Source organism: Paramisgurnus dabryanus, chromosome 21 (assembly GCF_030506205.2).
Source record: "Paramisgurnus dabryanus chromosome 21, PD_genome_1.1, whole genome shotgun sequence".
Classification (NCBI taxonomy): Eukaryota; Metazoa; Chordata; class Actinopteri; order Cypriniformes; family Cobitidae; genus Paramisgurnus; species Paramisgurnus dabryanus.
The window spans coordinates 4996187-5022931 of NC_133357.1; the positions used below are offsets into that span (position 1 = coordinate 4996187).

General features: G+C 36.5%; 1 protein-coding gene across 1 annotated transcript; it reads right to left on the minus strand.

Annotated features, from left to right (window-relative positions):
• Nucleotides 1-1867: 1867 nt before the first annotated feature.
• Nucleotides 1868-26174, minus strand: LOC135775126 (uncharacterized). The gene is made up of 16 exons (XM_073813051.1): nt 24794-26174; nt 23852-24677; nt 21714-21831; nt 18656-18682; nt 18518-18574; nt 18232-18397; nt 11872-12733; nt 8719-8731; nt 8586-8612; nt 8448-8504; nt 8169-8334; nt 7218-7379; nt 5991-6820; nt 3690-3854; nt 3422-3569; nt 1868-3135 (listed from the first exon to the last, which is right to left on the minus strand). The coding sequence occupies exons 1-16, from the start codon at nt 24840-24842 to the stop codon at nt 2135-2137; spliced, it is 4674 nt and encodes a 1557-aa protein (XP_073669152.1). The 5' UTR covers nt 24843-26174; the 3' UTR covers nt 1868-2134.
• Between the last annotated feature and the right edge of the window lie 571 nt (nt 26175-26745).

A 26745-nucleotide genomic window follows, 5' to 3' on the forward strand; every position in this document is an offset into this window, starting at 1 on the left:
CTTGATATAGACTTTGACTAAGCTCACGCTATTTAACATGCACGTGTGGTGTGCAATACCTGCGAGTTGTCATACACGCAATGCCTCGCAGCGCTTCTCGCCCGGGGTGCGACCCCCACCCAGCTAGCCTTTCAAGGTATGTGCAAGCAAATACGAAAATTAAAAGACAGTCAATGCTAATGTAAAACCTGGTTGGATAAGGATTTAAAGTTGAATATGAAGATGAAATCTGACGCATTTAGCTTCAGTGTAAAAAAAGACAAAATAATTGCTTTCTGTGGTTCTATATGGGCTATAATGACCATTATTTAAAAAAAATAATATGGGAAAAAATAACTATAAATTAGTTCATTTTTGGAACTGTGACCTAGTTTAACATTTTCAAATATGAACTATGAACTGAACTAGTTCATTTTAAAATTTGTGAACTGTGAACTAAACTAGTTCATGTAGAAAGTGAACTTTCCCAACACTAAGAATATGTATATAAATAATTATGATATAAGGTTAAGAAACCTGTTGTACTGATGTGATGACCAGTTATAGTTTTAGTGCTAGTAAGACTATTTAGATGTGCAGATTAATTCAGGACTTTGTGTAGACATATTTTATAATAAGTATTATGAGGTGGTCCGTGAAAATTCTTGATTACAAATAGTGGTCCACACACACAAAAAGTTTAAAAACCCCTGCTCTACAGCATTTAAAGCAAGACACTACAGATGCATACAGGATTTTTTTTAACAAAGTGATTGTCATGAAACTTTACCAATCAATTATATACAGTCATGGCCAAAAGTGTTGGTACCCTTGGTAAACATGAGCAAAGAAAGCTATAAAAAATAATCTATAATGTTTTTTAAGCTTTAATACAAAAAAATCACAAAGTAAAACAATTGAAAGTCAGGGAAATTACATGATGAGATAAATGTTTTCTCTCTAATACACAATGGACGTAATTATTGGCACCCCTTTATTTAATCCTCTTTGCCACCTCCATTTGCAAGGAAATTCAGAGTCTTCTCTTATAATGTCTGATAAGGTTAAAGAATTCATGACGGGTGATCTTCTATTATTCCTGCATACAGAATCTTTTTCCATTTTTTTCTCCATTTTTTCCGTTCAAAAGTTGCTGTTTTCAGTTCACTTCAGTAATTTTCTGTATGGTTCAGGTCAGGGAACTGGGATGGCTGTGGCAGACCCTTGATTTTCTGCTCAGTAACCCATTTTTTGTTAATTTTAATGTTCGTTTTGAACCAATGTCTTGAAGAAAGGTTGAATCACGACTTATTATAAAATTTCTAGCAATTTTGAAATAAAACTTCTGAAAAATATATCTGATAGTTTGATAGATTTAATAATAGTAAGGTGGCCAAGAAGACAGACATGGTGGCAGGGTTGCTGCAGGTTTCACAAAGTCAAATCTAAGACTTAAGACCTTTTTAAGACCATTATGAGTTAAATTTAAGACCAACGCGACACAATCATCTCAGAAAAAACTGCATTTAAGGTTTGTTTCTGGCCAAACCTACAGTATACAGTCAGATCACACCACCTGAAATATAGCTTATGGCATGAATTGTGTGGATTATAATAGCCTACATTTGTATCCTCTTTGAAAAATAATGATTAAAAACTGAAGTGCGATTCAGTGACACGTGAAGTGCAGAACTTTTCTTTTTAGAGGCCCGCCCATCAAACACTTTCTTCCTCCGTCATTGATTAGTTCTACAGCATTTGAAATTACTTGGGTTGATTAAATTTAAGACCTAGGATGAAAATCTGGCCGTTTTTAAGACTTTTTATGGCCTTAAATTTAAATTTCTGAATTTTAGACTTTTTAAGACCCCGCGGGAACCCTGGGTGGACGAAGGGTCTAAACCCGCCCTGATGTGTTTTCTTATAAAAAAATTAAATTCCAATCAGACTCTTATTGAATTCTGTGAACAAACTGGTATTTCTGAATGGCCTGAGGCTGGGATTAAGCGAATTTGAAGCAAAAGTATTTGATGGACGTATAATATGTGCCAACAGCATTTGGTTAATAATATTATCTCATTTTTGACAGAAATGGCGTTTAGTGGTTTTTGCATCTGAACTTTTCAAATACGAAAATCACTGTATTACGGGCATTTTAAAGCATTTCTTTAGTGTGAATTCTCTTGTGCCTGTTGAGATCAATCTTACGAATATAGCTCTTTACACATTTGTCACATCTAAAAGGTTTTTCTCCAGTGTGAATTCTCATGTGCCTGTTGAGTTCGAGTTTACGAAAGAAGCTCTTTTCACACTGGTCACAGCTGTGAGATTTTTCTCTAGTGTGAATTCTTGTGTGCTCGTTTAAGTGGGATTTATTCATAAAGTTCTTTCCACAGTGATCACATCTGTAAGGTTTCTCTCCAGTGTGAATTTTCACGTGCATTTTAAGGTCAGTCTTACGAATGAAACTTTTTACACACTGATCACAGCTGTAAGGTTTTTCTCCAGTGTGAATTCTTATGTGCCCGTTGAGATCGAACCTACGAATAAAACGCTTTCCACATTGATCACATTTGTAAGGCCTTTCTCCAGTGTGAATTTTTGTGTGCTCACTTAAATGCCATTTATCCATGAAGGTATTTCCACACTGATCACAGCTGTAAGGTTTTTCTCCAGTGTGACTTCTCTTGTGAACAATAAGGCAAGACCTGCGAATGAAGGTTTTTCCACAATGATCACATCTGTAAGGCTTTTCTCCGGTGTGACTTCTCTTGTGAACAATAAGGCAAGACCTGCGAATGAAGTTTTTTTCACACTGATCACAGCTGTAAGGCTTTTCTCCAGTGTGGATTCTCGTATGCTCCTTAAGGTGGCTTTTATTCGTGAAACTTTTTCCACACTGATCACATCTGTAAGGTTTTTCTCCAGTGTGGACTCTCATGTGCTTATTAAGTTTATATTTATATGTAAAGGTCTTTTCACACTGAGGGCAAGTAAGAGCATCCTTGGCTGTTGCCTTTTGCTGGTTGTTTCTTTTAGGTGACAAATTCCTCACAGTAATCGAGCAGCTCAGAGATTCTTCCTTGGGTATCAAATGATGAGGTTTCTCCTCCATTTCATTAAGTTGTGAAATTTCCTCCTTTACTACTTTCAGGTCTGAAATGAACAGAGAAAATCATTATGAAGAATTTGACAGTAAGAAATGCACTGAGAACTTCTGCAACTATAATTGCGTTTGTGTCGAATGAGCGAATCTTTCAAACATGATAGGGAGGTATTCACAACGTACAGATTAGCTGGCCAATCAGGGAGGGACAGATAGTGACTTTCACACGGGTGGTTCTTTTAATGTGTGTGAGTGTATAAACATGTTCATCAACCACCACCAAAGGCCAATTTTGACACAGGAAAAAAAAAAATCAAATACATAAATCAAATTTACCTTCATCTGCTTCTGTGTCTTCTTGTTTCACTTCTATCCCACAGTCCAGCAGATTCACTGATGTCTTCTGGTCTTCATTACAGACAGAAACCAGAAGATCTGTAGATGTTTGATCAGTAAAGCCACAGAGAGAGACACCAGATACATCCTGGAAATAACATTAAAACAAACAGTTGTGATGATGTTCTTTCACTATAGGATCAACACTGAACACACAAACCTAAATCATGATGACAAAGAGTGTTTAAGTGTTTTAATTTATACAAACCTTTGTGTTGAGTTCATCTCTCTGTCTGAGCTTTGACTCCAGTAACGCCACCTCTTTCTTCAGCTGAGAGATTTCTGTCATCAAATCATCAATATTCAGCATGGACAGATCAGTTCCTACTGATTTACAGCACATCACATCCATCTGATCTCTCATAATGAAGATCTGAACATAAACACAACACCATTATAATTCCCAAAAATAAAACATTATTTCAATAAACGACAGCAGCTTTGTTAAATCAAGAAACAAAACCTTCCTGACTACAGAAATAACTCTGAAAACAAAGTGTATGGTAAAAACTATTTACAGTAAGCAAGAATAAAACTTCGTTCACCACAAAGATAACACACACATTATTCACACACAAATAAAAAGCAAAAACAACACAACACTTACTGCTGCTCGAACTGTGAGCTTCTTCGTCATCTGTTGTTTTATGTAACACGCGGTGAGTTTGCGCCATCTGCTGGACGGGAGGATGACGCAACAGCTGCTTGACAACAGTTATTCACTATAGTTACACACATACAGTTGTGTTCAAAATAATAGCAGTGTACTAATAAAAGTGAATAAAGTGCAAAAAATGTTAAAAACAGAGTTTATTTCCATATTTCAAATGTATTGAAAACATTTCACATTCAATTACAAATCAAAGCATTAACACGGTTTACAAGTCTGTCTTGTTCTTTTAAAGGGAAGCAAAAAAATAAAAATAATTTGTTCAAAAAATAAATAAATAAATAAAATAGCAGTGTCAACATTTTTCTCTGTAGAGAAATTTCTTAAGATTTAACTTCATTTTAACTATTGAACTATTTATATTTAGTAATATCTCTTGCACATGTCAAATCAACTCAACCAATCACCCAGAAACAGCTATTTTAGCCCAAGATCCACAGTTCCTGTTAACTTTTAGGTTTCGTGTCACAAAGTGCATTTTTGGCCGTTGTGCGGTTTCCGAACACAAACTCAACCGTACTAAAGGTTTTGGCTAAAGCAGTTTAACAATGACGCTCCCACAATCTCTTGCTAAAAGTTCCCATGTAGCCCCATGCAATCGTTTGTATACAACTTAGTACAACATTCAAACTATAACCAGAGGTTCGGGTTTAGAACCATCTTGCAGAATATAGTTAAATCATATTACTATATACAACTGGCTTTATGTCCAGCTGCACTACTTCCTGAACATCAGCCAGCTCCTTGTTTCCTGTCTGCCATTATTGGACAAACTGATTAATCCAGGTGTGTCTGATTATTGTTTTTGTGACTACTGAGGTCAGGCACACCTGGATTAATCAGTTTGTCCAATAATGGAAGACAAGAAACAAGGAGCTGACTGAAGTTTAGGAAGTAGTGCAGCTGGGCATAAAGCCTACTTAATGAGGAGAGAGGGACGAGACAGTGCAGTAGGGTAAGACTCTTCTGTCCCCACATGGGGTAGCTGTCTTGGGGTTAGATGTAAATTTGATTAGATCTTTTAGATCCTCTGTGTTATAACAAAGGGTGATTGTCTTTGAGGTAGATATGAACTTGATGAGATCTTTTTAGTTTCTCACCAGAATTTAGTGTCTTTGATAAACGGTTCCCTGTGGATTCAGCCATTTGGTGCCAGTTTTACAAATACCTTTTGTTAGGGTTTGGCATCACCCTACAAAACTGATCCTTTTTCCCTTGTATATGATACGATACCATGATTTTACTTAGTAATTCAGCAGCAGATATATTTTATAACAATTGGTGAAACTCTCACTCTTTCCTAATAAAGGACAAAAAAAAGTGTTTTTTTTTCACAGAATAAACTAATTTTCCAATTAAACTTCACACTAATATTAATTTGATCACACCACTTTCAAAAAACGAGTCTATAACTCAGAACAAATAGTGTGGATATCATAACAAATGGGTCTATTGTTTTTCTATTACACTACTACATCTGTAAATAAATCATTTCTAATTCAGAAATATTACTACTACGGATAACAGCGGTTTATCAAGTTACTGATGTGGCACTGCTATTATTTTGAACATAACTGTATATCTGAGAGTTTGATAGATTTAATAATTGTAGGGTGGCTAAGATGACAGACAAGGTGGCTGAAGCCCCCCTAAAAAGGGTCTAGAACCACCCTGATGTGAAATTTCTACCAGACTCTTAATGAATTCTGTCAACAAACTGGTATTTCTGAATGGCCTGAGGCTGGGATTAAACGAATTTGAAGCAAAAGTTTTTTTCATTTAGTGCTCTTTGCAACTGAACTCTTAAATTACAAAAATCACCATAGTAGGAACATTTTAAGGCCTTTCTTTAGTGTGAAGTGTCATGTGCCTTTTGAGATCAATCTTACGACTGAAGCTCTTTCCACACTGATCACATTTGTAAGGTTTTTCTCCAGTGTGGATTCTCATGTGCCTGTTGAGTTCGAGTTTACGACTGAAGCTCTTTCCACATTGGTCACATCTAAAAGGTTTTTCTCCAGTGTGAATTCTCGTGTGTTCATTAAGGTGGGCTTTAGTCCTGAAGTTCTTTCCACATTGATCACAGCTGTAAGGCCATTTTCCAGTGTGAATACTCACGTGCCTGTTGAGATCGCTCTTACGACCATAACTCTTTCCACACTGATCACATCTGTAAGGCTTTTCTCCAGTGTGAATTTTTTTGTGCCCGTTGAGATTGAACCTACGAACAAAACTCATTCCACACTGATCACAGCTGTAAGGTTTTTCTCCAGTGTGAATTTTTTTATGCCCATTGAGATTGAACCTACGAACAAAACTCTTTCCACATTGATCACATCTGTAAGGCTTTTGTCCAGTGTGGATTCTCCGGTGCTCATTAAGGTGAAATTTATATGCGAAACTTTTTCCGCACTGATCACAGCTGTAAGGTTTTTCTCCAGTGTGAATTCTCATGTGATTATTAAGTATATATTTCGTAGTGAAGGTCTTTCCGCACTGAGGGCACACAAGAGCATCCTTAGCTGTTACCTTTTGCTTGTTTTTTCTTTTAGGTGACAAATTCCTCACAGTAATCGAGCAGCTCAGAGATTCTTCCTTGGGTATCAAATGATGAGGCTTCTCCTCCATTTCATTGAGTTGTGAAATTTCCTCCTTAACCACTTTCTGATCTAAAACGAACAGAGAAAATCATTATGAAGAATTTCACACAGTAAAAAAATGCACTGAGAACTTCTGCAACTATAATTGTGTTTGTGTCTTTGTCATTATTGGTTAAAGGGACATTCCACTTTTTTTGAAAATATGCTAATTTTCTAGCTCCCCTAGAGTTAAACATTTGATTCTTACTGTTTTGAAATCCATTCAGCTGATCTCTGGGTCTGGTGCTAACACTTTTAGCATAGCTTAGCACAATCCATTGAATCTGATTAGAACATCAGCATCACACTGAATAATAACCAAAGAGTTTATATATTTTTCCTATTTAAAACTTGACTCTTCTGTGGTTACATCGTGTACTAAGGCCGACAAAAAATTAAAAGCTGCGATTTTTTTTAATCAAATCACCTTTATCTGTCTGTTCTCTTGCAGTTGTGATTTCTTCTTTTGGCTTCATCAGGTCTGAAATGAAAAGAGAAATCATTATAAACAATATGACAGTAAAAAACATAACACCAATCATTTTTGAAACTGTAATTGTAGTTTTCCTGTCTTTTATGTCAATACTGACTAGTGATGTCCCGATCAGGGTTTTTTTGCCCTCGAGTACGATTCATTTTCATTTGATCTACCGATACTGAGTCCTGATTTAATACTTCTATTACACATAAAAAAATAATAAAGAAGAGAGAAAAAACAGATCCAGGATGTTCCTTATGTCATGCCGCACGCGTTGATGTTTCTGTGTGGAGTCAAAAGGGTCTAACTCTGTGCAAGCGCAGAACTATAGATGTGTTAAAAAATAATGAGAATATTATGTATATATGTACAGAACAGAGTTTGTGTTCTTTCACTCCGCTCAAAAAGAGTGCGTACGCACGGTCGAGAGCATCCGTATGGCGCACACTTATTTGCGGCAAGTTTATTTTTTAATCCCGATATGTGCGTAGAAAATTGCATTTGCATATTTCTATGCCCATTTTGTGCGTACCAAACTAGGATATCCTACAAAGCAATGAAAGCCAAGTGAATAAACAACCATACTTGTTTGCTAAGAGGGCAAGAAATGATGACAGTGAGAGTGACAAGCAATAAATAATATCTGTGTCTGATAAATGCTTAGCCTTTATATATAGCGTGGAGGAGGTTATAACATTTTTTAACCATACTTTGTGTTTAAGTGACATTTTTAAATATTAAATACATTTTATAAACATTATGTTTACATGGGTGAGGCACTTTATAATGTGTGTGTGTGTGTGTGTGTGTGTGTGTGTGTGTGTGTGTGTGTGTGTGTGTGTGTGTGTGTGTATAAAAATGTTCATCACCACCACCAAAGACTATTTTGTCTGTACATACCTGAATAAATCAAATAACCTTCATCTGCTTCTGTGTCTTCTTGTTTCACTTCTATCCCACAGTCCAGCAGATTCACTGATGTCTTCTGGTCTTCATTACAGACAGAAACCAGAAGATCTGTAGATGTTTGATCAGTAAAGCCACAGGGAGAGACACCAGATACATCCTGGAAATAACATTAAAACAAACAGTTGTGATAATGTACTTTCACTATAGGATTAACACTAAACACACAAACCTCAATCATGATGACAAAGAGTGTTTTAAACTTATACAAACCTTTGTGTTGAGTTCATCTCTCTGTCTGAGCTTTGACTCCAGTAACGCCACCTCTTTCTTCAGCTGAGAGATTTCTGTCATCAAATCATCAATATCCAGCATGGACAGATCAGTTCCTACTGATTTACAGCACATCACATCCATCTGATCTCTCATGATGAACATCTGAACACAAACACATCACCATTATAATATTCACACAAAAACATCATTATAATAGGATTATAAACGACTGCAGCTTTGTTAAATCAAGAAACAAAACCTTACTGACTACAAAAATCACTCTGGAAACAAAGTATATGGTAAAAACTACTTACAGTAAGCAAGAATAAAACTTCGTTCACCACAAAGACAACACACACATTATACACACATTATTCACACACAAATAAAAAGCAAAAACAACACAACACTTACTGCTGCTCGAACTGTTAGCTTCTCTTCTTCTTCTTCTGTTGTTTATGTAAAACGCGGTGAGTTTGCGCCATCTGCTGGACGGGAGGATGACGCAACAGCTGCTTGACAATTTCAAAAGTCATTCACCATAAGCCCTATTCGGACGGGATTAGTTTTACAGGGGGACCTCTGAGAAAATCGTGCTTCTCAGAGGTCCTCTGTGTTTTTAATCCCGTCCGAATCGGCCATGTCTGTGTTTTTCTCTGACGACCTCCGTAAAAATTCCAGAGCAATTTACCTACTGTTTTTCGCCGAACTCAGAGGTCCTCTGAGAAATTTAATCCCGTCCGGATGCAAATGTCTGTGTTTGCCCGCAATATCTTTTGAAAACGCGGTTCATTTCGTGTTTTGGCCAACTTGATCTGCCGTAAGGTCTTACTAATGCGCGTATATTGTATTTCCTGAGTCCCATTCATTCAGATATGAATGTTTTTTCGCATTCGGCAAAATAAAGTAATTAAATCAAGACGAGCTGAATATCATACACTGTTAAGACTAAACACTGATATATCATTAACATTATAAGAAACTCCGTTCAAAGTTGTTCAACTCCGGAATGGTAATGTTAATTAATAAAGATATAAAATTGTATTAATCATTATTTCTTCATTATTTTGTGTTTGTTATAAGCAGACAGTTATATAAAACACGTAGGCTAATGTTACTTTAGTAGGATTTGTATATTTTATTTTGATTTGTTAAAATTAAATTAATAAATTACATGTTCTGTCATGATTTTACATTTAAAGCAAAATATTAAACATTACAAACACGCGTATCCAGAGCACGTGCTACTGCAACGCCCAAATGCATGAAACAGACACTCCCATCTCTGGAATAGCCTGCATCATTTTAATCCCGTCCGAATCGGTACATAAAATCACAGACGTCCTGGGGGACACGCTGAAACTCAAACGTCGTTTGGAAAACTAATCCCGTCCGAATAGTGCTATAGTTACACTTTGGTTACACACATACAGTTGTGTTCAAAATAATAGCAGTCTACTAATAAAAGTGAATAAAGTGCAAACATTCTTAAAAACAGAGTTTATTTCCATATTTCAAATGTATTGAAAACATTACATTCAATTACAAATTAAAGTATTAACACAGTTTACAAGTCTCTCTTATTCTTTTAAAGGGAAGCAAATAAAATTAATATTCATCTGTTCAAATAAAAAACGGCAGTGTCAACATTTTTCTCTGTAGACACTTAAAACTGAAGAAATTTCTTAACATTTAACTTCACTTTAAACTATTGAATTATTAATATTTAGTTGCATAACCATTCTCATTGATATTTGCTTCACAGAAATAGCCCAAGGTTCACAGTTCCTGTTCATTTTTAGGTTTTACGTCAAAAACTGCATTTTTATTGTCACCCCACAAGTTTTCAATGGGGTCGAGATCATGGGATTGAGCTGGACACTCCATAATAACTTCAAACCTTTTTGTCTGGAACCAAGATTCTACCCTCTTGCTTGTGTATTTGTTTTTTTTTGTCTTGTTGAAACACCCATTTTAGGGGCATTTCCTCTTCAGCCAAGGGCAACATAATCTTATCAATAGGGATGCTCCGATCGATCGGCTGCCGATCGGTATCGGCCGATAACAGCATTAAATGACTCGATCGGTGCAAGCTAAATCTATATTAGGGGTGTGACGAGACACTTAATCCACGAGACGAGACGAAACACGAGATTGGGTTCACGATGAGACGATATTTTTACACTTTTTAAGAAATCCTTAATGATAAAATGAATGAATAAAAAACTAAAATCACGTAATTTTAAAAAGTTTTAACTAATCAAGGATTGTCCCTAACTATTATTTTGCTAACAGATAATGAAGTAATTTGTTATTTTGGGGTAATAAAAATGGACCAGTGAGCAGTAGCATTTAAAATTACATAATAACGAAGATGCAATAATAAATTGTTCAAATAAAGTATTAAAACCAAGTTACATTAGACAACATTACATTAACAAACACATTAAATTTGTGTCCTATAAATAGAAAGCATTATGTATGTTATATAACAAATGCCTGCAGAGGGCGATAGAGGACTCGTCTCGCGGACGCTACCTTCACTTTCACTTTCACTTGAGACGGAGAGAAACGCTTATTTTTAGCCAAACAATGTTTAAAACCATTTGAATATTTAATATATGTCCATTTCTTTACAATAGAAATGATACAGACACCGTCATTTTTAAGAACATGCAGACATTAAATCACGAACTCTGAGTGAGGGTTTAATCTGCTGAGACTTCACATCTGACACTGATCAACAGACAAAAACAACGTGTCTCAGACTTCACACGAGTTCACAAACGAACAATATTGGAAACCCAAACAAAAAAGCAAACGTTGTAAAAGACAAATATAATGCATGCACTGTATAAGTAAGGTTCAAACAGAAATCTGCATCCTCCGGAGGTCGCATGCAGGCTGCATACGTCATCAAGGGTTATTTTAGATAATTATCTGAGCATTACATTCGCATGTCGTGAGCATATTACAAGTTGCGATTAACTAAATAATTAGTAAACTTTATAATTGTTAATATTCTCTAATAAGGCAGTTTTTATGAAGTAAATGCAACCTCCGAAGGATGCAGTCTTTTATTTGAGAAACAGCCAGCATTTCACCTTTACAAGAAATCTTGCAGGACACATTTAATCTCACGAAACACATTTAATCTCGCGAGATCTCGTCACACCGCTACTGTATATCTGATAGTTTGATTGATTTAATAAATGTAGGGTGGCTAAGATGACAGACAGGGTGGCTGAAGCCCCCCTAAAAAGGGTCTGGAACCGCCCTGATGTGAAATTTCTATCAGACTCTTAATAAATTCTGTCAACAAACTGGTATTTCTGAATGGCCTGAGGCTGGGATTAAACGAATTTGAGGCAAAGGTTTTTGCATCTGAACTCTTAAATTACAAAAATCACCATTTTAAGGCCTTTCTTTAGTGTGAATTATCATGTGCCTTTTGAGATCAATCTTACGACTGAAGCTCTTTCCACATTGGTCACAGCTGTGAGGTTTTTCTCCAGTGTGAATTCTCGTGTGTTCATTAAGGTGGGCTTTATTCCTGAAGTTCTTTCCACAGTGATCACAGCTGTAAGGCCATTTTCCAGTGTGAATACTCATGTGCACGTTGAGATCGCTCTTACGAACATAACTCTTTCCACACTGATCACATCTGTAAGGCTTTTCTCCAGTGTGAATTCTTATGTGCGCGTTGAGATCGAACCTACGAACAAAACTCTTTCCACATTGATCACATCCGTAAGGCTTTTCTCCAGTGTGAATTTTTGTGTGCTCACTTAAATGCGATTTTCTATTGAAGGTTTTTCCACACTGATCACAGGTGTAAGGTTTTTCTCCAGTGTGAAGTCTCATGTGAACAAAAAGGCAAGACCTGCGAATGAAGGTTTTTTCACAATGATCACATCTGTAAGGCCTTTCTCCATTGTGAAGTCTCATGTGAACAATAAGGCAAGACCTGCGATTGAAGGTTTTTTCACACTGATCACAGCTGTAGGGTTTTTCTCCAGTGTGAATTCTCCGGTGCTCATTAAACTGAAATTTACTTGTGAAACTTTTTCCACACTGATCACAGCTGTAAGGTTTTTCTCCAGTGTGAATTCTCATGTGATTATTAAGCATATATGTGAAGGTCGTTCCACACTGAGGGCAAGTAAGAGCATCCTTAGCTGTTGCCTTCGAGCAGCTCAGAGATTCTTCCTTGGGTATCAAATGATGAGGTTTCTCCTCCATATCATTGAGTTGTGAAATTTCCTCCTTAACCGCTTTCTGATCTAAAATGAACAGAGAAAATCATTATGAAAACTTTAAATCAGTAAACAAATGCAACTATAATTGTGTTTGTGTCTTTGTCATTACTGGTTAAAGGAACATTTCCACTTTTTTTGAAAATATGCTAATTTTATGCTAATAAGCATTTGATTCTTACCGGTTTGAAATCCTTTCAGCCGATTTCTGGGTCTGGGGCTAGCACTTTTAGCATAGCTTAGCACAATCTATTGAATCTGATTAGAACATCAGCACCGCGCTAAAAAATAACTAAAGAGTTTCGATATTTTTCCTATTTGAAACTTGATATTACGCACTGCCTGAAAATAGTCCCCTGCCATTGAAAGTTATTAAAGGGACTATTTTCAGGCAGTGTGTAATATCATTACGCCTGCTGCAGCCAAGTTACGGCAGCAAAGTCCTAGATTATTACGCCAGAATGAGAGTATAGTTCCTAACCATATCTGCCTAGAAAACCACAACTTTTAATTTTCTGTCGTTCTTAGTACACAATGTAACTACGGAAGAGTTAAGTTTTTTCCATAGGTGCGTGGAAAATTGCATTTGCATATTTCTATGCCCATTTTGTGCGTCCAAATTAGGATATCCTACAAAGCCTATTTCCTATTCTATTTTTCAATAGTGGTGATAAAATTGCATATGCTGAAATTAGGAAGGTTGTACGTGCGGTAGGCTTGTTGCGATAGTCGGCGAAACAGTGATTACCGATGCTTCAGCCTCTCACCGGTTGGATCACTTGCCCACGCGACACCGTCTTTTTGATATTTTCTTGTAATTAAATCATTTAGTTTCGTTAGAGAGAGCAAACACTAAAAACTGAATGTGTCTGCTGCCTAAATTCAGCGGAGCTGAACGCGCGTCATCACAGAGCAGCGGCTGCAGGTGTCAGATTTCATTTATTTCTGTCAGACTGCGGCGAGCTGACGGACCAGACGATCATGGCAGAAGCCGCGTGCTTACTCGTTTTTGTTTTAATATACATATATGATGTTAAATATAAGCGAGATCGTTCTGTTGTAGTGTTTTTCATTAAGAATACTAATAAACCCATCATTCAAGCAGCGCTTTATGGAGGAATAGCCGGTTGCTCTGCTTGGGGCTGGCGGGTTTCTGTCAGAAGTACCTGCGCACATTGACTCAAGCACTTAAATCAGCTGTTGCACTCGCATTTGCACGCAAATTCATAAGCGATTTAACGCAGCGTATGCAAGCTGATGATTTTATTACATGGTGTGAAAACTTTTATTTGTCTATCAACGTTTCCAAGACAAAGGACATGATTATTGGTTTCGTAGATCACAGCACAATGTTTCACAAACTGTCATTCAGAACATGAATATTGAGACGGTAGTTGAATATAAATATTTAGGAACCATCATTGACAGCAAACTATCTTTTGAGAGTAACACGATTGCTGTCTGTAAAAAGGCCCAACAGAGATTTATATTTTAAACACGAGGGATGTTTTGCTACAACTCCTTTTAATGCATATCATAAACAGGATTACTACCTAGTGATCTGCCTTTGGACAGAGCCCAGCTCTCTGCACGTGCGCGAGAGAGCCGCCAAGATGCATCAGGTTATATTTTAAACAAAAGGGATAGTTTGCCTCAGCTCGCATTAAATATGGCAAGCCGTTTTAACTTTTATTCGTTGTGTTCTTGATATCAACAATTCAATTTTCACTAGTTAAAATTTTAATTCTTGATATCAGATATTACATTTCTACTAGTATCAATGGCAATTCTGGATATCAACAATTACATTTCCACTAGTAACAATGCTAATTCTTGATATCAGCAATTTAATTCTTGATATCAACAATTCAATTCTTGATATCAACAATTCAATTCTTGATATTAACAATTCAATTCTTAATATCAACAATTAAGTTATTGATATCTGTAATTGTACCATAGGCTGCCATTCAAATTCAATTGTTGATATCAAGAATTCAATTGTTACTAGTTAAAATGTTAATTCTTGATATCAATAATTCGATTGTCACTAGTGACAATTTTAATTTCTGATATCATGAATGGGATTGTTACTAGTAAGAAAGCCATTTTAGATATCTGAAATTATATTGATATCAGAAAAACAATTTCAGATAACAGAAATTCAATCACATAAACGTCGCACACCATTCGTGCACCAGATAATAGAAATTAACATTGTTACTAGTGACTAATCTAATTATTGATATCAAGAATTAACATTTTAACTAGTAACAATTGAATTGTTGATATCAAGAACTCGATTGTTGATATCAAGAATTGAATTGTTGATATCAAGAATAAACATTGTTACTAGTGAAAATGTAATTCTTGATATCAACAATTGAATTTGAATGGCAGCTTATGGTGACATTTCACTAGTGAAAATACAATTACAGATATCAATAACTTCATTGTTGATATCAAGAATTGAATTGTTGATATCAAGAATTGAATTGTTGATATCAAGAATTAACATTGTTACTAGTGGAAATGTAATTGTTGATATCAAGAATTGCCATTGATACTAGTAGAAATTTAATATCTGATATCAAAAATTAAAATTTTAGCTAGTGAAAATTGAATTGTTGATATCAAGAACACAACGAATAAAAGTTAAAACGGCTTTCCATAATTAAATGCATAAAACTGAACAAATACGTAAGGATTACTTCTTTAATTTATGTTAAGACTTTGGACAGATGCGAGAGCGTGTGCACGTGATGTGAGACAGAGAGATGCGCATCTGCTTATGACGCGTTGGATTTATTTCAGATGTTAGGAGTCCAAGATGCGCGCATTAAGTCCATGTGCGTGCAAGAAGGAATCCTCTCTCTACAAGCTCTCTCGCGTAAGTAAAGCCCACAAACCCCCATGCGAGGAAAAGCACGCAATGTGCATGTTAATTTGAAACTATAATAATAATTATAATAATAATAATAATAATAATAATGGCATATCATTTTTTGTCTTTCAAAAAAAAATTTAAATCGAGAATTGAATCGAATCGTGACCTTAGAATCGAAAATGTAATCGAATCGTGGATTTGGAGAATCGTGACACCCCTACTGGTAAATGCTGCGTCTAAGGTGGTTGGGGTACAGCTACCACAGTTGCAAAATATATATGACCAACGGGTCCTAGGGAAGGCTAATCAAATCTTAAATTGTTCTGATCATCCACTTTTTGGGGAGTTTAATTTGCTCCCCTCAGGTCGCCATTTTAAGACTCCCATGTTAAGAACCAGATGTGCCAGAGATTCTTTTATTCCTGTAGCTATTAGGAATTTCCTTTTAGGAATTTAATTAGGTGACATTTTATGTCATTTTTATAGTATATGTTTATTAAAGCAATAAACCCCGAGAAGCAGTGGGTTACCAGTGCATTTTATAACAGCTAAGGGGCGTTGTTAGGCACGACGCGAAGCGGAGTGCCTAAAACCCCCTTAGCTGTTATAAAATGCACTGGTAACCCAACGCTTCAAGGGGTTTATTGCGTTTATAAAACGGTTACTTCATCGACCCGAGGACGAGACAAACAGACCCAGTCCCGGTAGATGTGAAAGTCGGCACACCTCTGATCTACTGGCCGTCCTTCAACGTTATGCCCAGCTGATACCTGACCAACGATCACCGGCAGAACCGCTTAATCTCCGCTAAATCTCCATTTCCGTTCTCCCAAGGGTTTTTCCCTCCTAGGACTTATTTTTCCTCGGATAAAAGCCCGGGGTTTTTTTTTTCTCCTAGGGGGTTTTTCACCCCGGGGAGGCAGCCTTTTTGGGCTTTACCTAGCTTCCTCTTCTATACGTTGCTTTAGTAATACGTGCAATTATAATATTGAGTCATAGCCGCAGCAAATTTAACTGCTCATGCTATCATGTATTCTGTTGTGCTATCTGTCGTTTTCTGTGCTTTTCACTGCTTCTATTTATGTAAAGCTGCTTTGAAACAATTGACTTTTGTGAAAAGCGCTATATAAATAAAATTGAATTGAATTGAATTGAATATGCATAACGTTAGCTGGATTTTATAAAATAAAACACAAATAAGTTGTAATTATATTAGTACAAATATTACTCTTCCGCCAAACAAAGTAGTTCCTCAGAATCAAGTGTGACTGAAACAGAGCGCAGTTCCCAACCAACACAGACACAGCAAAGACACAATGAAAATATGTTTTAAGACTGTGGTGTTTATTTTATAAATCACCATTCATCTAATTTATACATTAACATTGATATTGTGCAACTGTTGAAGTGATGATCAAATATGTTTGGAAGCATGCTGAACTCTTTCCCCGTCAGCGTTTTTTTTTTAAGTTGCCACCCAGTTTTAGTTTAATGCCTTGCAGAAAAATTATCTTCTTTAAATAAACATAAAATATCAAATGAAAGAACAGACCATCCGCTTTCAAACAAAAACAAACAAAAAAACTTTAATTCATCCTACCTTCATTGTTCTCTTATCACCTCCCAAATTTTTTAGCTAAAAGCGGAGATAATTCCATATTTGTGAATAACTTTTGTAAGAGATCAGATTGAGCCATCAGAACTTACACGCTGTGTTTTCAGTGTTGAGTGAATGCGTCAGTGTTTAAGTTGGGTAAGATCGCCACCCAGTGGATAATAGCGGACGTATGAACTTGACTTATAAACTCCTCAGACAACGTTTTCTCTTTATCGACGAGATGACTCAACAATATTTATTGACATTCATCTGGATATCGCCAATAATTGTGCAATTGTAGACAAATTAAAAATATGATTAAAGACACTGTTGTTTACTTTCATAAATCAGTACGCAGCAACAGTGGCGCAGTGATACTTATGTAATGTGGTCTGAACCGTGAGGTTACCGGTGTATTTTATCACGGCTTAGAACGCGGTTCAACCAATCAGAATGAAGAACCAGAACTGCCCGTTTTATAATTATTATTTTATTATCTCTGTTAATGTTCATCATGACATATTGACTTGTAGAGTGTATTGGTCTTTGTCATTACAGGGTAAAGAGTATCCCCATTGTTTGCTGTTTGCTGTGTTGTTTGATGTGTTGATGTGTGTCTATTGTGTTTACAATGTTGATGGCATCTGGTGGTGCTTTTAGTTGTTTTTTGTTCTTTTACATATCCTGCTGAACACTAAATTTCCTTTCTAAGGATAAATAAAGTGAAACTTGAAAGCAATGAAAGCCAAGTGAATAAACAACCATACTTGTTTGCTAAGAGGTCAAGAAATGATGACAGCGAGAGTGACAAGTAATAAATAATATCTGTGTCTGATAAATGCATAGCCTTTATACATAGAGTGGAGGCGGTTATAAAAAATTTTAGCCATACTTTGTGTTTAAGTGACATTTTTAAATATTAAATACATTTTATAAACATTATGTTTACATGGGTGAGGTACTTTTTAATGTGTGTGAGTGAGTGTATAAAAATGTTCATCACCACCACCAAAGACTATTTTGTCTGTATACTGTGCATACCTGAATGAATCAAATAATCTTCATCTGCTTCTGTGTCTTCTTGTTTCACTTCTATCCCACAGTCCAGCAGATTCACTGATGTCTTCTGGTCTTCATTAAAGACAGAAACCAGAAGATCTGTAGATGTTTGATCAGTAAAGCCACAGAGAGAGACACCAGATACATCCTGGAAATAACATTAAAGCAAACAGTTGTGATGATGTACTTTTACTATAGGATCAACACTAAACACACAAACATCAAGCATGATGACAAAGAGTGTTTAAGTGTTTTAATTCATACAAACCTTTGTGTTGAGTTCATCTCTCTGTCTGAGCTTTGACTCCAGTAACGCCACCTCTTTCTTCAGCTGAGAGATTTCTGTCATCAAATCATCAATATCCAGCATGGACAGATCAGTTCCTACTGATTTACAGCACATCACATCCATTTGATCTCTCATGATGAACATCTGAACACAAACACATCACCATTATAATATTCACACAAAAACATTATTTCAATAAACGACTGCAGCTTTGTTAAATCAAGAAACAAATATTCCTGACTACAGAAATAACTCTGGAAACAAAAGTGTATGGTAAAAACTATTACAGTAAGCAAGAATAAAACTTCGTTCACCACAAAGATAACACACAGATTATTCACACACATATAAAAAGCAAAAACAACACAACACTTACTACTGCTCGTATCGAGTTTCTCTTCTATTTCTTCTGTTGTTTTATATAACACGCAGTGAGTTTGCGCCATCTGCTGGACGGGAGGATGACGCAACAGCTGCTTGACAACAGTCATTCACCATAGTTACACACATACAGTTGTGTATAAAATAATAGCAGTGTACTAATAAAAGTGAATAAAGTGCAACATTTTTTTTAAAAAAACAGTGTTTATTTGAAATGTATTGAAAACATTACACATTCAACTACGAATCAAAGCATTAACACAGTTTACAAGTCTTGTTCTTTTAAAGGGAAGCAAATAAAATGAATATTAATCTGCTCAAAAAAAAAAAAAATATTAGTGTCAAATTTTTTCTCTGTAGACACTGAAAACTAAAGAAATTTCCTAAGATTTAACTTCACTTTAAACTATTGAATTATTAATATTTAGATTAGATTAGATTGTTTATTTAGCCACATGACAATGCCGGTGGAATTTGTTTTCGGTACAGTGTGTTTAAGCTCTACATCATCATACATTACAAACAACAATAGACAGTACACTTTACAACATATAACAATACAAGATACAGTGGGTACATGACTTTGGATATTGTATGAGAGGAAAAACTATACTAAAGAGAGTAGTTCAGAGTCCTGATGGCTATAGAGACAGAGCGCCGATATGCAAATTTGAAAACCACGCCCACCGGGGGGAAAACAATCCAACCGTCTCCATTGACTTTGTATTGCGAGAGGCTGCCTCCTTGTCATTTCTGGCTTATAACAAAAAACAGAATAATGCCTAAAAGCTGCTGTGTGACAATATGTACAGCTAACAAGCCAAAGAACCCAGAAATAAGTTTTTATAAGCTGTCGAGCTGTAAAACCCAGCTTTTAAGGAGAATAAAGTGGATCGCCGACTACGTTTCCCCCTAGTGGACGCAGTTCTACTAATAGAAGTACTATGAAAAGTTGCCTGTTTCCACTTTTGTTTCTTTAAACGCTCGTTTTATGAGGTCGACAGCTTAAAAAAAAAATTATTTCTGGGTTTTTTGGCTTTTTAGCTGTACACCTTGTCACACAGCAGCTTTTATGTATTATTCTGTTTTTAATTTTAATCTGTAAATAAGTTTTTATAAGCTGTCGACCCCAAAAAACGAGCGTTTAAAGACACAAAAATGGAAACAGGCAACTTTTCATAGTAATACTATTAGTAGAACTGCGTCCAATAGGGGGAAACGTAGTCGGCGATCCACTTTTTTCTCCTTAAAGACAGGGTTTTACGGCTCGACAGCTTATAAAAACTTATTTCTGGGTTCTTTGGCTTGTTAGCTGTACATATTGTCACACAGCAGCTTTTAGGCATTATTCTGTTTTTTGTTATAAGCCAGAAATGACAAGGAGGCAGCCTCTCGCAATACAAAGTCAATGGAGACGGTTGGATTGTTTTCCCCCGGTGGGCGTGGTTTTCAGGTTATGACGCGCGGCGCTCTGTCTCTATGGGGAAAAAGCTGTTTGTGAAGCGTTTGGTCTTGGTAGAGAGTGACCTGTAGCGCCTCCCTGAGGGAAGGAGCTGAAAAACAGGTCATTGATGATTTTCTTTGCCCGCTTTACAGTCCGATATGTATAGATGGAATCGACTGAAGGCAGTGGTGTCCCTATGATCTTGGATGCTTTGTTGACAGTCTGCTGTAGTTTTTTCTTTGTTTGGCTGTCTTTACTACCATACCATACTGTTATTGATGATGTAATGATGGACTCGATGATTGCGGAATAGAACAGAACAAGGAGCTGATGTTTGATCTGGTATTTTTTAAGCTGTCTGAGAAAGTAAAGTCTTTGTTGAGCCTTTGCAATGATTTGATTAGTGTTAGTTGTCCACTTCAGGTTATTGCTCATGTATGTTCCTAGGAATTTAAGAGAGTCAGTGATGGTGATTGAATTGCCATTTATTTGTACTGGTGTTTTAGGAAATGGCCTACGTCTAAAATCAACAATGAGTTCCTGGGTTTTGGCTGTGTTGAGCTGGAGGTCATTGTTCGAACACCAATTTACAGCTTGGTCCACCACCCTGCGGTACTGTGTTTCATCATTGTCTGAGATGAGGCCAACAATGGTTGTGCCGTCCGCATACTTTATTATTTTCACTGAAGTGTCCATAGATCTTAAATCTTATGTATAAAGGGAAAAGAGCCAAGGGGAAAGAACACAGCCCAAAGGAGCTCCTGTGCTGAGGGTGAGAGGGTCTGAGGTTATGTTTTTAACTTTCACCCTCTGTGATCTATTCCACAGGAAGCTCCTTATCCCATATGGCTTGGTCAATGTTTATATCCAAGAGTGTGGTAAAGAGTTTAAATGGGTTAATAGTGTTAAAAGCGGAACTAAAGTCTATGAACAGGATACGTGTATAGGTGTTTGGTGATTCCAGATGTTGCAAGGTATGGTGGAGTGCTATGCTGATTGCATCCTCAATGGACCGGTTGGCTTGGTAGACGAACTGATATGAGTCCATCTTCAAGGAAGTGCAGGATTTCAAGTATGCCAAAATAATCTGTTCAAATGCTTTCATTATTACCACAGATGTTAGGGCAACTGGTCTGAAGTCATTGAGGCAGGTGATCTTTGAGGACTTTGGCACAGGAATAATGATGGAACGTTTAAAGCATTGTGGTACTGTACATTGGCTTAATGAGATGTTAAAAATTGTGGAAAAACAGGCGCCAATTGAGCTGCACAATGTTTAAGCAAAGCAGGATTGATCCCATCTGGCCCTGCTGCTTTCCTGATCTTAAGCCTCTTAAATGTAGTTCTCACCTCATCCTCCTGGATGCAGAAGGGTGGTGTTAAAATGGGGTCCGAAAGAATGACTGGCAAGGTAGGTTTTTCAAATCTTGCATAAAAGTTATTTAATATGTCTGGGAGACTTGGATCACTGTTAAGGGGGGAGATGGGGCATTTTTTGTAGTCTGTCATGTCCTTGAGATTTTTCCATATTGATCTTGAACTGCTTGATGAAAATTGTTGTTCCAGTTTTGTTCAATAACTCTCCTTTGCTCTCCTTATAGCAGCTCGTAGTTTATATTTGGCAATTTTGTATTGACTCTTGTCTCCACTTTTGTATGCACAGTTCTTTTCTTTGCATAAGAGATGTAAGTCTTTGGAGAACCATGGTTTTTTATTGCCATAGAATGTCACTGTCTTGGTAGGGATGCATATTTCCTCGCAGAACTTTACGTATGACATCACAGTATCCGTGAGTTCGTCGAGGGAGTCACAAGCACCCTTGCGTTTTAATGGCATCTATGGACCAGGACCTGACAGATTTGGATTTAGTTGCATAACCATTGTTGTTGATATCTGCTGCACATCTGTGTCAAATCAACTCCAGAAACAAATATTTTAGCCCAAGATCCACAGTTCCTGTTCATTTTTAGGTTTTACGTCAGAAACTGCATTTTTATTGTCACCCCACAAGTTTTCAATGGGGTAGAGATCAGGGGATTGAGCTGGACACTCTATAATAACCTCAATCCTTTTTGTCTGGAACCAAGATTTTGCCCTCTTGGTTGTGTGTTTGTGGTTGTTGTTTTGTTGAAACACCCATTTGAGGGCTATTTCCTCTTCGGCCAAGGGCAACATAATCTTATCAAATTTTCTGATGTATTCAAACTGATCCTTTCTCTCTATACAATATACACAGTAGTATGAAAAACATCCCAATTCCATGATTTTTGCACTACCATGTTTAACTGTCTTTATAGACAGTTTCAGCAGTAACAACAAAAACACGCGGCTTTCGTGGTCATCACGTAACTTCCGGTAAACTCTGCAAAGAATAAATAACAACAAAGTAATTTTAAAGTAGTTTATTTATATAACAAGCAAAATAAACAACACGTAGATTACATAGGAACCCAAAACATTTGTTATTTTCGATGAGGTATTTGTTTAAGAGTTCAGTTTCAGCAACTAGTCAGACTATTAAACAAACAGAAACCGGAAGTAAAATTCAGACCAGACGCTCATCGTGTCACCGTATGGGCACCCGATAAAACGGTCTATAGTGTACCGTGGCTTGAATTCAGTATCCAAGTCGCCTGAGGTTCTGCCGATAACCACTAGACCTGAAAAGAACAATTTTATTCTCATCAGGCCACAAAATGTTACGCCATTTTTCTTTGGGCCATTTATGTGTTGATGTGATTTTGCTCATGCCTTTTTTTAACAATGGTTCTTTACGGGGGCTTCTTGCAAACAGCTCAGCTTCAATCGGTCTTCTGACTGTCACTGTACTTACAGATCATTTTTGATCTTTCTCGAGGGGATGAAAGGCTAAATCTTATCGTAGTTGCTTGTTTTCTTCCTTCAGTATGTTTACTTACTTCAAAATCTTCCGTTTATCCGCTTTGGTAAAATTGTCCAAAAGAAATCCCCAAGAGTCCAAGGAAATGTAATATCCAAGCCTTTTAAAGCAACACTATGTAGTTTCCATGTAAAAATGACTTACAGCTCCCCCATGTGGTTGAGAAGCGCAACAGTGCCTGGTATCAGACACTCTTCTGCAGGCAGGGTGAGGGCCGGGGCTCTGTTTCCTACCCTCCACCGCCACTTTCAGAGTGTGCTTGTAGCAGCTAGGAGGCTGCTCAGGTAACAGCAACAGTACAATTTGTCCAGTTAAAAGTTGTTCTATCACTGAAATAATTTTAGAGACATTATTTAAAGGTAAAAAACTACATAGTGTTGCTTTAATCCAAAACGATTTGTTCGTCTCACAATCTTGACGTTACTGACCAAATTGCAACATAAAAACTGTAAACAATTAGTTCACTACTGGACATTCGTTTGACTCTTACTTCTCATTCAAGACTTATAATGCTGTATTTGCATATTTGTGGTTTTTGCATCTGAACTTTTCAAATACGAAAATTAACGTAGTAGGGGCATTTTAAGGCCTTTCTTTAGTGTGAATTCTCACGTGCCTGTTGAGTTCAGGTTTACGAATGAAGCTCTTGCCACATTTGTCACATCTAAAAGGTTTTTCTCCAGTGTGAATTCTTGTGTGCTCAATAAGGTTGGTTTTATTTATAAAGGTATTTCCACACTGATAACATCTGTAAGATTTTTCTCCAGTGTGACTTCTCTTGTGAACAATAAGACAATAACTGCGAATGAAGGTTTTTCCACACTGATCACATCCGTAAGGCCTTTCTCCAGTGTGAATTTTTGTGTGCTCACTTAAATGCCATTTATCCATGAAGGTATTTCCACACTGATCACAGCTGTAAGGTTTTTCTCCAGTGTGACTTCTCTTGTGAACAATAAGGCAAGACCTGCGAATGAAGGTTTTTCCACACTGATCACATATGTAAGGCCTTTCTCCAGTGTGAAGTCTCATGTGAATAATAAGGTAAGACTTGCGAGTGAATTTTTTTTCACACTGATCACAGCTGTAAGGCCTTTCTCCAGTGTGAAGTCTCATGTGAATAATAAGGCAAGACTTGCGAGTGAATTTTTTTTCACACTGATCACAGCTGTAAGGTTTTTCTCCAGTGTGAATTCTCATGTGATTATTAAGTGTATATTTCGTAGTGAAGGTCTTTCCACAGTGAGGGCACATAAGAGCATCCTTGGCTGTTGAATTTTTCTTTTTTTTTCTTTTAGCGGAAAAATTCCTCACAGTAATCGAACAGCTCAGAGATTCTTCCTTGAGTATCAAATGATGAGGTTTCTCCTCCATTTCATTGAGTTGTGAAATTTCCTCCTTTACCGCTTTCTGATCTAAAATGAACAAAGAAAATCATTATGAAGATGAATTTCTGCAACTATAATTGTGTTTGTGTCTTTGTCATTACTGGTTAAACATTAGAGGCAGATACTTAAATTAATCAAATCACCTTGATCTGTTTGTTCTCTTGAATTTGTGATTTCTTCTTTTGGCTCCATGAGGTCTGAAATGAAAAGAGAAAATCATTATAAACAATATGACAGTAAAAACATAACACCAATCATTTTTGAAACTGCAATTGTAGTTTTCTACTGGCCAACGCGAAACTCTCGTGACGTGCCGCGGTACTCTCACGCCTCCTGCTGCCCATTATTGAGGTTAATGTCACTTATCTCTGACTAACTAATCTATTCATTAAAAAAATTTCATACATTTGATTAAATTGTATTAGTAACAACTAATAAGAGCTTTTTAAATGCTGTTCTAAATATTGTATTCCAAAGTTACTGTTTTCCAAGTGCATGTCATGTCACTTGACTTGGGAGTGAACGCAGGTCGCAGAATGGCTGCTCCGCCTGAGATTGCAGATCAACAAATGATGAACAAAGTTTTTGTGTTTAATCGCCTCCGCTGTCACTGAGAGAAAAAAATCATTAATTCATCTGTGTTAAACATGTAAAGTGATGCATGGTCTCCGTTCATCTGTTCTCTTCTTCACAAATAAACACATTTGAACTTGTATGCTTGTTTTGTAAGTTCATGATTAAAAATGAATATGTAAATAGAAACAATTATTATCATTAAAGCATGAAATGACGAATAATAACTAATAAGTGATGGTGGAATGTTTAGTCTAACGTGACCTCTGGTGTGTGTGATGATAACCTTGATTAGTTCATTACTGATAATAAATTTACATTATACTCAAATTTACAGATTCATAGTACATTTATTTCATCCATTAGTTGACTTTAACAGTAACATTTTCAGCATTTTAGCTAAGTAATGATATTCATCAGCTGATAAACAGCTATTTAGAGTCCTGCATTACTACAGTAAAAGTTTGATTTTAATTTTGTTTGCCAAAGTTAATAAAGAAAAAGTCAAGTTATTTTTGTTGTTATTATTAAGTTAAGTTAATCTATTGTTCCTTAGCATTGCTGTGAAAATGACAGGAACCCTACACCCACAGCAAACCGAAACAAATCGGACTGAACCGTGGCTCATAACCGTAAACCGATCCGAACCGTGGCATTGGTGTATCGTTACACCCCTAAATTTATTATTTATGACATTTTGTAATGAAGCTCTTGCCACATTTCATGAATAAATGTCACATTAATTTTAGTTTAGACTGGAGTAAGGTGAAACCAGAACAAGCACAAGTTAGCTTCTAATTTAATTTAGTTTTATATTGTAAAATTGTTATTGGTATGATTATATACCAAGCTTGGTCTAATAATCAGGTCTACCAAAGAAGGATATCCTACAAAGCAATAAAAGTGAATAAACAACCATACTTTTAAAGACATTTTTGAATGTTAAATACATTTAATAAACATTATGTTTACATGGGGGAGGTACTTTTTAATGTGTGTGAGTGTAAATGTTCAGCAACCACCACCAAAGACTATTTTGTCAGTACATGCTGTACATACCTGAATAAATCAAATCACCTTCATCTGCTTCTGTGTCTTCTTGTTTCACTTCTATCCCACAGTCCAGCAGATTCACTGATGTCTTCTGGTCTTCATTACAGACAGAAACCAGAAGATCTGTACTGTAGATGTTTGATCAGTAAAGCCACACAGAGAGACACCAGATACATCCTGGAAATAACATTAAAACAAACAGTTGTGATGATGTACTTTCACTATAGGATCAACACTGAACACACAAACCTCAATCATGACGACAAAGAGTGTTTAAGTGTTTTAATTTATACAAACCTTTGTGTTGAGTTCATCTCTCTGTCTGAGCTTTGACTCCAGTAACGCCACCTCTTTCTTCAGCTGAGAGATTTCTGTCATCAAATCATCAATATCCAGCATGGACAGATCAGTTCCTACTGATTTACAGCACATCACATCCATCTGATCTCTCATGATGAACATCTGAACA

Excerpts from the sequence above, each read along its gene's own strand:
- LOC135775126 (XM_073813051.1), bottom strand. The coding sequence starts at position 24,842 with ATGGAGCCAAAAGAAGAAATCACAAATTCAAGAGAACAAACAGATCAA. Across the intron at positions 7,380-8,168 it reads AGGTTATTTGATTTATTCAG|TCAGTATTGACATAAAAGAC; the intron begins GTATGTACAGAC and ends GGACATCACTAG. Across the intron at positions 3,136-3,421 it reads AGACACAGAAGCAGATGAAG|ACCTGAAAGTAGTAAAGGAG; the intron begins GTAAATTTGATT and ends TGTTCATTTCAG.